The sequence below is a fragment of the Cryphonectria parasitica genome (genome assembly GCF_011745365.1).
Source record: "Cryphonectria parasitica EP155 unplaced genomic scaffold M406scaffold_3, whole genome shotgun sequence".
Taxonomy (NCBI): domain Eukaryota; kingdom Fungi; phylum Ascomycota; class Sordariomycetes; order Diaporthales; family Cryphonectriaceae; genus Cryphonectria; species Cryphonectria parasitica.
The window spans coordinates 1,636,699-1,649,583 of NW_024468911.1; the positions used below are offsets into that span (position 1 = coordinate 1,636,699).

Below are 12,885 nucleotides of genomic sequence, written 5' to 3' on the forward strand. Positions count from 1 at the left end.
GCTCATCACATCCCCGCCCCCTCATCAGCAACTCGGCATTCGTGACTATGAAGGTCGGCATCTGCATGTGAGCGAGCGAGTGTGCATCGCATATGCAGGCCGTCCCGCGCCAACTTGGCACAGCTTTTGGCATCGACCAGTCAATTCATGTCAGTCTTCCCCTTGTTGAAGCCACTTACTCCCTTGTCTCCTCTCCGAGGCCCCAGTGTCTGGTCGGAGGCTCGGAATCGCGAGGGCCCGCTAGATCCTCTTGATCGATAATCCAGTCTGGCTGTCTTGCTAATGCGATCATTCTGAACCCAGGTCACATGAGATCGTATAATAAGCAGAGAGGAGTTGTAAGGAAGAAGATGATTTCGATGACATATAGAATGATAGAACAACATCTACAGGCGGGCAGACCCGTGCCGGTGATGAGGATTCCGGCTCCGGCACAGCTCCGATCGCGCGGCGATGTTGGGGGCGGGACAGGGAAGAGCTAGGAAGCAAGCAAACAAAGTACCTTCGTTTGGGCTGCTGCAATTAGCACTGCGATTACTTATCCGGCCGCCAGGTAACACTGCAGCCCGCCTATTGCCCCTCCCCCTCTTTTATCTCTCGATACGTAAAGTGGCCCCTCGCTCCTCTCTTCTCTCTGGCCTTCTCCTCTTGGAACGAGCCAGAGAGTCATGTCATTTTTATCTCTGGGCCGCTTTCTTGCCGGCAATTGAGGGAGTGAGTTCCCCCCTAAAGGCCGGGCCGTTTTTGGCGCATCTGCGGGGATGCACCTTTGGAGTACTTTTTGGTTGTTAACATACTTAGATTCATCTCCTCCCAGCGCGCAATCCTCGCTGGGTCTCCTACCTTGTGTGATTGACCAAATCTCAAGAATTTCTCTCTATTGTCGTAAGATTTAATTTGTCTATTGTGCAATGCCTCGTATCGTAGTGGTCGGGTGAGTTTCATCATATGCTGTCTCCAATCCTTTCTTTCGTTTTCGATCCTTTCTTTCCAAGATGAACACGGCTGACATGTTTTTGGACGGATCACCACCTTCAGTGCCGGAGTCGCTGGGCTCACTTCAGCCCTCCTGCTGGCCAAGGACAAGGAGAATGTGGTGACTGTGATTGCGAAGCACATGCCTGGCGACTATGATATCCAGTATGCGTCGCCGTGGGCCGGAGCCAACTATCTACCGTGAGCAGGATACTTTATTCCCCTTTCTCTTTCTCTTCCTGTTGTTGCTGTCCTCGAGGAGGGTCTCGTCACGGTATAATGTGTGTTGACCAAGGAGAAAACCAATAGGATGTCGACACCTGAGACCAGCAGGTGGGAGAGGAGGAGCTGGCCTGAACTGAGGAGATTGGCAGTCGAGGTGCCTGAGGCCGGTATTCACCTACAGAGTGAGTTGTTATCTGCATGATGATCCTTCATGTGGCAAGGAGAGAGGACTTGTCAACACACTGACAAGAAACCCTCAATCTCCTTTAGAGGCTCTCGTCTATCGCAACGCAAAGGATCTAGACGTAAGTCGCCCCCTTTCTGAGGACTCAAAATGTCACAAATAAAGACCATAATAAAACATCTCATCATCATCTGCGTGCAGAGAAGGCTGACCAGACCTCGTACAGCCCAACAACAAGGCCTCCGGGTTCGGAGATGACCTCTTCAACGAGAAACCATGGTACACCACCTTCTTCCCAGACTACCGCAGGCTGGCAGACAGCGAGCTCCCGCCCGGCATGGCGTACGGGCACGAGTTCGGGTCCCTCTGCATCAACACGGCCATCTACCTCCCCTGGCTCGTAGGCCAGTGCCGCAATCTCGGCGTCGTGTTCAAGCGCGCCACCCTGTCCCACATTTCCGAGGCCGCAGCGCTGCACCAGGACAGCGAGACAAGCGCAGGGAACAAGACCACCACCACCAGCAGCAGCAGCAGCAGCAACATCATCATCATCAACGCGACGGGGCTGGGCGCGCTCAAGCTGGGCGGCGTGGCGGACAAGGCGATGCAGCCGGCGCGGGGCCAGATCGTGTTGGTGCGCAACATCAGCCCGGCCATGTACGCCGTCTCGAGCACCATGGGCGAGGGCGAGGGCGAGACAGACGAGGTCGTCTACTCGATGACGCGGGCGGCGGGCGGCGGCACGGTCCTGGGCGGGACGTACGCCAAGGGGAACTGGGACCCCAACCCGGACCCCAACATTGCGAACCGGATCATGCAGCGGATCGCGGCCAAGTTCCCGCAGATTACGGGTGGGAAAGGGGTCGAGGGCCTGGATGTCATCCGCCACGGGGTCGGGCTGCGGCCGTACCGCGAGGGGGGCGTGAGGCTGGAGAAGGAGCTTGTGGGGGATGTCTGGGTGGTGCATAACTATGGACATGCTGGGTGGGGGTATCAGGGCTCGTACGGGACGGCGGAGAGGGTGGTGGAGCTGGTGGGTGAGATTCTAGGAAGGGCGGCGCCGGTGGTGCAGGAGAAGGGGAGGCTGTAGGATCATTTGCAAGGGGAAACGATGAGTGATATGAGTGGGTGGAATGGTTTCTCTGTCTTTGTCTCTCTCTCTCTCTCTCCCTCTCATATATTTCTATGTCCAATTCTGGTCTAATGAATGGCTCAATGGATCAATGGTGTTCAAGATGACAGCTGATCCTAAGCGTAAACATCAGGTAGCTGATACAGTACTCATCGAGTGTATGGCAGGCAGGCTGTTCACAGGCATGTCAAGATACTCATGGTCCAGCCGTATAAACCGCTGAAAGACCATCCCGAATAAGACAGCCAGGAATTGCATGCTATATCTTCCCTCCAGATAATCCTTTTTCTAATCTTTTCTGTTCATTTGGCTATGATTCCAGTCATCGTGGTCTGAGATGATACCCTCAGCAGGAAGCCGTGAATCATGGGTTTTCTGCAGGGACCTTTGTCCCCTACCAAATAAAGAGGAGAAGGGTAATGAAAAGAAGAAGAAACCCATTGTCATGAAGAATAATTGAGAGAATTTGATGTATGCATCCTCAAATAATATGCATTTCTCACCAGTTTTTTTGCTGTTCTTGCTCGAAACATGTTACTGTAGTCATTAGAAGGACGCGTGTCGGTCCGTCTGGGTGGGTTAGAGGGCCCCTGGTTAGGCTGAGCACACTTGTGATGGGGAGCGCTGCAGGGGTGTCTGCAACTTCCAAACACGTCGCTCCAAATATCTGGACGCAGTGCATCTCCAATCACAACTTCAACACCACCTCCCAAATACACGACGCCTGGACAAGGGAGCAGCCACCACCCACCCAAAAGGATGGCAGACAAAGATAGCCTGCCTGTGCAGGCCTACAGGCTTGCACAAGACATTGCAACAGGACGACACTTCCTGTCCCGTCTTATACCAGCTGTCCTGCTGCTTCTCGACGCTGCTCTCTGTGTGATCATCATCAAGAAGGTGCCTTGTGAGTAATGAACTGCACATACTACATCTGAAATTATGATACATATAATAACAATTTTGGGGGCCAAAAAATAAGACACAGAGATTGACTGGAGAGCCTACATGGAACAGATCCAGTTGTTTGAGGATGGAGAGAGGGATTACACCAAGATCGAGGGCGGCACTGGTCCCCTTGTGTACCCAGCTGCCCATGTGTGGATCTATCGCGTCCTGTACGAATTGACAAGCCATGGAAAGGACATCTACCTGGCCCAGAAGCTGTTTGCTGGTCTCTACCTGATCACAGTGGGTCTTGTGATGGCCTGCTACCTCAAGGCCAAGGTGTGTAACATCAAAGTTATGATTCATTGGTTTACTCTCATGAGGCGCTTGAGAGTATGAGAGAGAATATGTGTGAGGAACAGAGGCTGACATGTATAAATCCAGGCTCCTCCCTATGTCCTTCCCCTACTCATTCTGTCCAAACGTCTTCATAGCATCTTCATGCTCCGCTGCTTCAACGACTGCTTCGCCGCATTCTTCCTCTGGGTCTCCATCTTCCTATTCCAGCATGGGTCGTGGCTGTCTGGGAGCCTCATCTACAGCTGGGGTGTGGGCATCAAGATGTCTCTGCTCCTGGTCCTCCCTGCGGTGGGCATCCTGATTTTCTTCACTCAGGGAATTGTAGGGACTGTGGCTACCTTGGGATCCATGGGCGCACTGCAGGCCCTCATCGCAGCACCTTTCCTCCAGTTCCCTTGGTCCTACTTGTCCCGAGCCTTCGAGTTTTCCCGTCAGTTCTTCTTCAAGTGGACCGTCAACTGGCGCTTCGTCGGGGAGGACATGTTCCTCAGCAAACAGTTCTCCTACACCCTGCTCGCATTGCACGCCTCCGTCCTGCTGACGTTCCTATTTACCCGCTGGCTACCTCCTACGGGCAAGACGATCCCGGACATCCTCAGGGCAACCCTGGGCCGCCCAGGGCAGGGACAAAACTGGGGGCCGCTGTGCAAGAGATTCAGCCCCAGCTACATTCTGACCACTATCCTCACTTCCAACGTGATCGGCCTCCTCTTTGCTCGGTCCCTGCACTACCAATTCTACGCCTATCTCGCCTGGTCCACACCGTACCTGCTTTGGCGGAGCGGCCAGCACCCGGTCCTGCAGTATGCCCTGTGGGCCGTGCAGGAGTGGGCTTGGAATGTCTTCCCGAGCACGCCAGTCAGCTCGGCCACGGTTGTCGCGGTCATGGCAGCCACCGTGGGGTTGGTCTGGTTTGGCACGGCGGGTGATGTTGTGTCGTCGTCGGCCCGCGAGCCCCTGCAGACATCGGTAAAAGGTGATGTCAAGACGCAGTAGTCAATGGAGGAGCGATAAATTCCTATTCCGATGCCATCCATCCACTTTCTCTTCACACCTCGTCCTCAGAGTCGCTTGGGGGCAGGTCGCGAGGATTCATGTCCCTGTCGTCAGCGTCGTCGTATGTGTGCTTCGGGAATTCTCTGGGCCTGTTCTCGTTGACGCTCGTTAGACACTGATTATCGAGTGAGTCGATCATTTCTCTCACGTACCAGTATGACATCTTTCGCCATTCCTTTTCGTCCCGGACCACATTGATGATCTCGCCCTGGACCCTGCTGTTGGCCTTGGAACGCTCCTCGCTCGGGGTCAGATCGACAAGGACGAAGCCGCCCCTCTTAATCCATATGGTTTTGCGAAACCTCTGCGCCAGTTCGACAAGGACGGTCTTGGTGTTGGGCAGGATGCAGGTGTACAAGTTGTTGCCCTCTGGTTTGCCGACACGCGCCACGGACTGGGCCTCGCTCACCTCGTCCGGAGGGGTTGTGGACTCCTCTGCAGCGGCGAGGATATTACGCTTTGGTCGGCCCATTGTTTGAGGAAAATCGATCCTTTGAGGTGATTGACTTTCTGCAGGACGTGTATATGCTTTGTGTGCATGGACAGCAGGGAAGGAATGTGTTTGCGTGCCGCTGGAAGGAAAGATGCCCCGCCAACTTTTCTCCAAGGGGGTTTTTGGAGGGGGTTGGAGGGGTCAATCCTTGTTATGTAAATACACTGGTTAACTAAAAATTGATGTGCATCTAGTGTGAAAGTGGGCCACCCTGTTCTACAAATAATATCATCTGTTTCTTCCCTCCTGCCAGCATTGATATCACAAGACATGAGTATTTGGCGGAATAATGATCCAGGCAAGCCATTTTATTAATATTCAACAAGTTGGACTGATTGATATCTTGTTTCCCTTCTTCTCTTGGATTTTGGGTATCCATCTCTCCTCTCTCTACTGTACAAGCACTGTATACACAAGTCGCATAAGTACTAATTAGAAGGTGCGTGCTACCCCCCTATTCGCACGAATGGCTGCGCTGGGCCCTATGGAATCACTGCATTAGTGGTGCAGTGGTGCAGTGGTGCAGTGGTTTGCATCATATCCCTATTACCAGGCCGTGCTAATAAGGACAATAATATAAAATAAAAACATTCTGCATGGTCGAATGATTACCCTCGAAGCTAAACCGCGCTGAGGAATCCAGTTTCTCTTTCTCCTTCCAAAGCCAGACTAACCGTGTTTTTTCTTCTTCAGATCGGCAAGAAAAGGGCAATTGTCGTCGTTTTTGTCCGGAAGGAACGCTGCATGTATAGAGGAACAGAACGGTGGAGGAAGGCACAGGGTAGCCAAGGTGCTTGCCTAGATAAAACAACGCCACAGTGCCACAGAAAACAACTGGAGTGACTAATATGATTTTTCTTTCCAACAGACCGTCGCGAGATCAGTCCCAGTATTATTTCTACCCAACCTTTCCTGATGACAAAAGTCTTTTTCCGCGAACCCCAGCACGACAGGCACCGGAATCGGCTTCGGTTGGCCAGGCACTATGACCACCTGATAACATCGGTGAGCCGCGCGGGCGGGAACTAATTGTGCACTGCACGCACACAGGTGGACAGCCACCCAACGATGGGGAGTGGGTGTGAAGGAAGAGAGGATGGAGAACTATCAGAAAAAGTTAGGTCGTGTCTTTCGAGGATGTGAACGAATTGCCACCCTCTTCTTTTTTATGCTTCTGATTTTTATTCTATCCTGGCTGCGTCCATCCAGAGTGGCTTTATAAATCATTTAATCGACTTCAGTTTTTCTCTCCTCGAAACGATCCTAGAGAATTTTCTTCTCTCTTCTAATCTCCAGAATTTCCCCCACTTCCGCATTTTGTCTCGACATCTTACAATAGGTGCTCTCTCACCCCAGAGCCCAAGATGGAGGCTGCTTTGCTCAGCCAGCTGGTTGCCGTCGAATCGGCACCAGCCCGGCCCCAAAGAAGCGTTACCAAGACCTATCCTGCTGTTCCCCAGGGCGACGATGCATCCAGCACCGCAGAATTCGAGCTGGTTCGTATCTCCAGGCCAGCGACACACACAGGAGGCTACAAGTCCGGGACAGTGACGCCCAACTACTTCTCACGCCCGCCCACGCCTGACCTCGAGAGCCGTCCTGCGAGCCCTGTGTTCGGTCCAGACGATGGCGCCGAGGCCCTCCACAGCATCTGGGACCCCTACATGAACAGGTTCAGGCTGCTGTCGGCCTGCCTAACGAACCTAGGGAATGGGCTAAGTGATGCTGCTTCTGGGCCTCTGTTACCGTACATGGAGAAGTGAGTATTCTACTGAGCCCAGCACGATCCTGTACCATCTCAAAACCCTGTTGTCTTGTCTCTGACACGCGAGAAACAAACATCAAACAGGTACTACAACATTGGGTACGCCGTGGTGTCCCTCATCTTCGTGGGCCAGGCCGCAGGCTTTATTCTAGGCGCAGGCCTGATCGATCCCCTCAGAGAGCGTCTCGGCCGAGGCCGTGCCATCGCCCTGTCCAAGCTATTCATGACTGGCGGTTACGCAGCCATCGCCTGCACGGCCCCCTTCCCCGTCATCGTCGTTGCCTTCTTCCTCATCGGCCTGGGCATGAGTATCAACCTGGCCCTGGGCAACATCTTCTGCGGCAGCCTGGCCAACAGCACTACCGCCCTGGGTGCCATGCATGGTGCCTACGGCATCGGCGGCATTTGCGGTCCCTTGATCGCCAACGCCTTTGTGACGGTCCTCAACCTGGTCTGGAGTCGGTACTACCTCCTCACCCTGGCCGCCTCTGTGCTCAACAGCATCTTGGCGCTCTGGTCCTACTGGCACTTTGAGACCGAAAACGCCGACACAACTGCTGCCGCTCCCCTCGCTCCGACCCGAAGCTCTTCGTCGAGGGCAGTGGCGTCCAAGCTGCGCGGCGCACTTCAGGCCTTCCGGTCCCGCGTCGTCGTGCTCGGCGCCCTCTTCATCTTCGCCTACCAGGGTGCCGAGGTGAGCATCAGCGGCTGGGTCATCTCTTTCCTTGAGGACGCGCGACACGGCGCACCGAGCCGCGTCGGGTACGTGACCTCGGGCTTCTGGGCCGGCATCACGCTGGGGCGCTTCATCCTGAGCATTCCCGCCCACCGCATCGGCGAGCGTATCTTCGTGTACGGCATCGTCGTAGGCGCAGCAATCTTCGAGCTGCTGGTGTGGTTCGTGCCCAACATTGTCGGGGATGCAGTGGCTGTCGCTCTTGTAGGCTTGCTGCTGGGCCCTGTCTACCCTTGCGCGGCTGCCATCTTCATGCGCACTATGAGTAGGTCCGAGAAGGTGAGCGGCATGGGCGTCATCAGTGCTTTCGGGAGCTCTGGCGGGGCGGCGGCGCCGTTCACCACGGGTTTGCTTGCGCAGGCCGCCGGCACGTTTGTGCTGCACCCTATCGCGATTGGGTTGTTTGCTGCCATGTTGGTGTGCTGGTATGGCCTTCCTTCTGAGAGGAAGAGAAGGGACTAGACTGAAAAACTACTATACTGGATGGTAAAATAATGAGATTGACTACGAAGGATTATTTAGACGGAAAGCTCAGATATAGGGCTCGATCATTTCGGCAGGAGTTATTCTTGCTTTGCAGTTCTTATCTTCATTTTTTTCTTTCACTCCTTGTTTCTCCTTGTTAAATGATGGTTCATTTCAGGTTCATGTTGTGCTTTTATTACGACCTGGCGATCTTTACGTTCAGCTCCTCACACTCAGGTGCTTCGTCTATCTATTGTTCACACATATGAACGTGCTTGGGAACAAGATTGCAATGATACCAACAGCGTAATTGAATCAAACGCTACGCTTTCTCATCTAACCATCCGAGCGGAGCAGTGGTGTGTTCTCATTCCCGGTATCTCGCCCCTCTCCATCTCCCTGGCCTTCATATCCGTGCTGTTGTTGCTCATCACCATCCTCCGTCTCCCCATCTTCCCCTCCCTGCCCCCTCTTCTTCCACTTGAAATACAAGCCCATCCCTAAAACCACCCCCTGCAATGTCGAAATAAACACATACAGAATCCAAGCACTCCACCCCTCCCACCCCAGTCGCACCGCCAGGCTCGCCGCCCACAGGTACCCGCCGGGCGTCTGCACGCACATCATAGGAATACTCAAGCTCCCCAGACTCTTCAGCTTATACGTGGTATAGATCTGCGGGAAGTACTGGATCGAGGCTAGCGCGGTGCCCGTGATGCCGAGGGCGTCTGCCCACTTCCAGGCCAGGCTGGCGGGCTGGGCGAGGATGATGTACGTGGAGGCGATGGCCAGGGCTACGGTGTAGACCACGCAGACGAGGACGACGAGGACGGCAGAGCGGTAGGAAGGGGGCTCCTTGTCTGTGTCGACGTTGGGGGTGTTGGGGGTCGCTTTGGGGAAGTAGACGAGGAAGAGGATCATTCTGGGAAGGTTGTGAGTTTTGGATTCGAACATGCATTGTCTTGTGCTAGAGTGAAAAGGGGGCTTCAGGGGGGATTTGTAAGAGCAGGTTGGCAAACGCACATGATACCGAAGCACACCCATTGGACTGTAATCTGGGCAATCCCGAGCAGACCTGCAGAGCAGGCCAACCCGCTAATGGACGGACAGCATTCTATACAAGTCCTGCTGGGCGGGAGGACAATAATGTTGGCAAAGGCGGATGTTGCAGATGTGGTGCCCAAAAGAACAAAATAAGGAGAGAGGCCAAAGGATGTCCCGCGGGAGATGATGCGGAAGTGCTGCGGCAAGTAGGACAGCAGAATGCCGATGAGTATGACCCTTTTAACGCACAGCTTCGCATTAGTTTCTTGGAGAGAAAAAAAAAGTCTTCCATCTCAAACAGGTGAGGTTCTGGAGGTTACACGATAGTTGCATACATACAGGCTGATGGCAAAGTTTGTGTAATCGACGTAGTTGAGTGCCTTGCATTTCTCGGGTTGAACAACCTGCAAGACGGAGGCCGTAGTGAACATGATGGCGAAGGATATAATTGAGGTTCAAGTTTGTTCACTTGGATACTCAATGGGTCACAGGAGATGAAGAAGAAATGCGTTTCCTGGTCAGGAAGCGAGTAATAAAGACTTCAAGACAAGGCTTGATTAAGCGTGGCTTTCGACCTGGTGACGATATGATCCGCATAGCGTCAGGCTTGTTTAGCTCCAAACACTTGATCCTGACTTAAAACCGTTGATTAGCTTCAACACGAACCGCGCCTAAAACTAATTATATTATGTAGTTGAAGTAAAGCGTGGATGAAAACAAGTCGGGCCAGCAGTCGAGCAACTCTTGCTATTAATGATTACTATTTCTCACCACTAACTACGCCTCCTTTGAATAGAGGTCTGAACCTCTGATATAGCACTGAAGACCCCTTCTATCTTGTCCCCATCCAATTTCAGCCTCATCAGAATATTACGCTGAAGACTTTTTATTACCCAGCCCCAGGTACCCTCAATTGACTAAAAGCAAGGCCTCACCAGCGATGCGTCTAGCCATGGAATAAGTCTTCCATCAAGACAGACAGACATGGCGGCCCCAGCTCAAAATTCTTTCTCTTCAAGGCCCCAAAAAGAAGGTCGCTCATCCTGACTTAACTAACGTCCCTATTTTTCGAGAGAGAACCAACCATCTTTGTGCTAATATCGTCTTCTTGACTTTTAGACCACTCATTCCCGAAGAGGACATGTTGCATTCATAGGGCTCGAGCTTCAAGCGATACCCGCTTTCCTAGGCCTGGAGCTAGATTTCATTTGCTTCGCAATCTCAATGACTTGCCCACGAAGTTCGCTCAGCTCTTGGCTCATCTGTGCGACCTGGGCTAGCTTGAGGTCGCGAACAGCAGTTGACGGCTGCAGAGATTGCAAAAGCTCCTGCACTTCATCGCGAAATTGAAGAAGCCGACGATAGCAAACACCTGCGGGGCGGTTGTTTAATTACTGATTCGAATGTTCGAAAAGTTGACGAGAAGGAACTGTGAGATTTGGGCCTACCACGATTGAGGCGATACGGAGGCGAAACCTCGTCATCGTATCTTTGCATTCTTCTCACGTCAGACCTTCCCAGATTCTCCCGCAGCGTGTCCTGTAGGGCCCGCAGTTCTTTCCTGGCACGATGCTTGAGGTCTCGTTGGGATGAGCTCTTGCTGGAACCAAGCCGGACGAGACGAGACAACGGCGACGGTTTGAGCAATGCCAAGTGTTGCTCGATGTCCTGCCCGATCGCTTCGAGCACTTGGTCGAACTCGTCATTTCCTCCCCAGGACACCTGAGACGCCGTGCTGGATTTCCGGGACACAAGCGAGTCCACAGACTGGTTCATGTGTTGAGCGCCTGGTATACCGGGACGGGAGGCGTTCTGGTCATCTCTCGCCATTGTTTTGTCGGATCGTGTTGTAACATTCGCGTTGCATGCTGCTAGCTTGTAGTCTTGAGACACAACCTTGCTTTCGTCTATCAGTGATAACTCTGGCAAATCAATCTCCATAATTAGTAAGTTTCAGTCTCTCAGTGAATTGTAATGGAATTCACCCTAGCATTGAAAGTCCTGATTATAAATAAATAAGACATCTGAGTGCATTGAGGCTTTCAAGATTGTGCCAGGACAACGCAGAGGCCGCCTGAAATACCCGTGCCTTCTGCCGAGCGCCTAAGTGAGAAGGCTGTGCAGCAAGCTGGAGTCTGCTGCAGCCTGCATTTGAGTGGCGAAGTGCATATTGTGAAGTGCGTGGGATTCAAGCTGGGGATTCAGCTCCGTCCCAGCTATGTGCCGGTGGCTATGCAAACAAGTAAGCGAGTGGACCTCTAACCTCAGGAACACCATCAAAGCTAACATGTTATGATTTGTCGACTATAATGTCGGCGCAACCCTCCAACAACGAATTGAGTCCTGAGAAGACTTGCCATGACGAGACGATAGAAGGAATGATGGATGAGAAGGGGGCGTATTTCGTGAGACTGAGGAGCTATGTCGTCGACTCGCTGAACAAAGAAGAGGATTTCCATTTCCTGCGTTTCGAGTTCCTCCAGCGGCTGAACATTACCAATATAGAAGTTGAACTCGCCGAAATGAAGACTCGTATGCTTTGCTCGCAGGACATCGACGCTGAAGATCTCGAAAACCTGAGGGTTAAACTTGAGCAGTACGGTGAGCATATACCACTTCCATACGGCCCAACTTATCCTCGACATCCACTTGATTACTTCTTGTGCATATGTGTCCATCGTGCTGATAACTATACCAAACCCCAGCTACTGCACTCCGCGACTACCAGTATCTCCGCAACAAGACACCCCTCGCCGCAGCCCAACAGACAGACCGCAGGCTGCGTCTCCACAAATACTTCCACTCGGCCGCCAGCCTCGTCGACCCGTGGAACTCGCATTACGCCTATTTCCGGGACGACGACTCCGACCACCACCTGCACGGGGGCTCGTCCATAGATCCCCTGAGAACTTTTCTCCGGCATTATCTGCCCTCGCGGTTGACCTTCTCGCGGCATGAGAGGCATGCGCGCGCCAGAGAGTATGCCGAGGGCAAGCCGCCGCGGGAGGTGTCGCCCTTTGTGGACAGCCTGGCGCGGTTCGTGATTGCCATCGTGGGCGGGGTGGTCCTTGTTGTGCCGATGATAGTGAGTACGTACATTCTCTTGGGACTGTAGTTGCCCATCTACCTTTTTACGTTGTTCCTTTTCTTTGTTTCTGGTCTTTTATTTTCGGCTACCCTTTGAAGTGGATTTCACGGATGGCAACCGTTGACTTACACAAACTCAACAGTGATCTTCCAGCCATCCCAGACAAAGAGCCTCATCTCGGTGTCTGTTGCCGTGGTCCTGTTCTCGTTGCTGCTATCCTTTGGGATCAAGGTGTCGAACGTGGAGACGCTGGTATCAACGGCGACCTATGCCGCCGTGTTGGTCGTGTTTGTGGGGACGAGTTCGGGGGTTGGAGGAGGAGGGAATAGTACCTCTTAGGACAGGGTGAGAGCGTCATATCAAGAGGACGACTCATTGCTGGGAGCTGTGGTTTTGAGCCAGAGATTTCGTTCTATCGTGATCACTCTCTTCCCCATATGCACGGCATTTGGAAATTATAAATATATATTCGTG

General features: G+C 53.0%; 7 protein-coding genes across 7 annotated transcripts; 4 read left to right on the forward strand and 3 right to left on the reverse strand.

The window, feature by feature from the left end:
- Positions 1–661: 661 nt before the first annotated feature.
- Positions 662–2,622, forward strand: M406DRAFT_355471 (nucleotide-binding domain-containing protein). Its single transcript, XM_040923187.1, has 7 exons — positions 662–714; positions 802–934; positions 1,039–1,176; positions 1,285–1,382; positions 1,471–1,505; positions 1,611–1,965; positions 2,116–2,622. The coding sequence occupies exons 2-7, from the start codon at positions 912–914 to the stop codon at positions 2,472–2,474; spliced, it is 1,008 nt and encodes a 335-aa protein (XP_040778068.1). The 5' UTR covers positions 662–714; positions 802–911; the 3' UTR covers positions 2,475–2,622.
- A 902-nt stretch (positions 2,623–3,524) lies between these two features.
- M406DRAFT_69273 (family 58 glycosyltransferase) lies at positions 3,525–4,760 on the forward strand (the record flags this gene model as incomplete). The annotated part of the gene is made up of 2 exons (XM_040925241.1): positions 3,525–3,743; positions 3,849–4,760. 2 exons carry the CDS (start codon positions 3,525–3,527, stop codon positions 4,758–4,760), a joined length of 1,131 nt encoding a protein of 376 aa, XP_040778069.1.
- A 52-nt stretch (positions 4,761–4,812) lies between these two features.
- On the reverse strand, positions 4,813–5,292 carry M406DRAFT_252383 (protein G6G8.9; the record flags this gene model as incomplete). The annotated part of the gene is made up of 1 exon (XM_040916840.1): positions 4,813–5,292. The coding sequence occupies one exon, from the start codon at positions 5,290–5,292 to the stop codon at positions 4,813–4,815; it is 480 nt and encodes a 159-aa protein (XP_040778070.1).
- A 1,385-nt stretch (positions 5,293–6,677) lies between these two features.
- M406DRAFT_69274 (uncharacterized protein) lies at positions 6,678–8,276 on the forward strand (the record flags this gene model as incomplete). Its single annotated transcript, XM_040925242.1, has 2 exons — positions 6,678–7,072; positions 7,163–8,276. 2 exons carry the CDS (start codon positions 6,678–6,680, stop codon positions 8,274–8,276), a joined length of 1,509 nt encoding a protein of 502 aa, XP_040778071.1.
- Positions 8,277–8,615: 339 nt separating this feature from the next.
- Positions 8,616–9,577, reverse strand: M406DRAFT_254644 (uncharacterized protein; the record flags this gene model as incomplete). Its single annotated transcript, XM_040916975.1, has 2 exons — positions 8,616–9,201; positions 9,303–9,577. Coding segments are annotated over 2 exons (861 nt in total), but the record flags the coding sequence as incomplete, so codon positions are not given.
- A 912-nt stretch (positions 9,578–10,489) lies between these two features.
- Positions 10,490–11,279, reverse strand: M406DRAFT_345302 (uncharacterized protein; the record flags this gene model as incomplete). Its single annotated transcript, XM_040922064.1, has 3 exons — positions 10,772–11,279; positions 10,561–10,695; positions 10,490–10,503 (listed from the first exon to the last, which is right to left on the reverse strand). Exons 1-3 carry the CDS (start codon positions 11,262–11,264, stop codon positions 10,490–10,492), a joined length of 642 nt encoding a protein of 213 aa, XP_040778073.1. The 5' UTR covers positions 11,265–11,279.
- Positions 11,280–11,696: 417 nt separating this feature from the next.
- Positions 11,697–12,726, forward strand: M406DRAFT_274574 (uncharacterized protein; the record flags this gene model as incomplete). Its single annotated transcript, XM_040918226.1, has 3 exons — positions 11,697–11,924; positions 12,029–12,412; positions 12,554–12,726. Coding segments are annotated over exons 1-3 (780 nt in total), but the record flags the coding sequence as incomplete, so codon positions are not given.
- Positions 12,727–12,885: the final 159 nt, after the last annotated feature.

Coding starts and splice junctions, on each gene's coding strand:
- M406DRAFT_355471 (XM_040923187.1), top strand. CDS start 912: ATGCCTCGTATCGTAGTGGTCGG. Junction 1,177..1,284: donor GCCGGAGCCAACTATCTACC/GTGAGCAGGATA, acceptor GAAAACCAATAG/GATGTCGACACCTGAGACCA. Junction 1,506..1,610: donor GCAACGCAAAGGATCTAGAC/GTAAGTCGCCCC, acceptor GACCTCGTACAG/CCCAACAACAAGGCCTCCGG.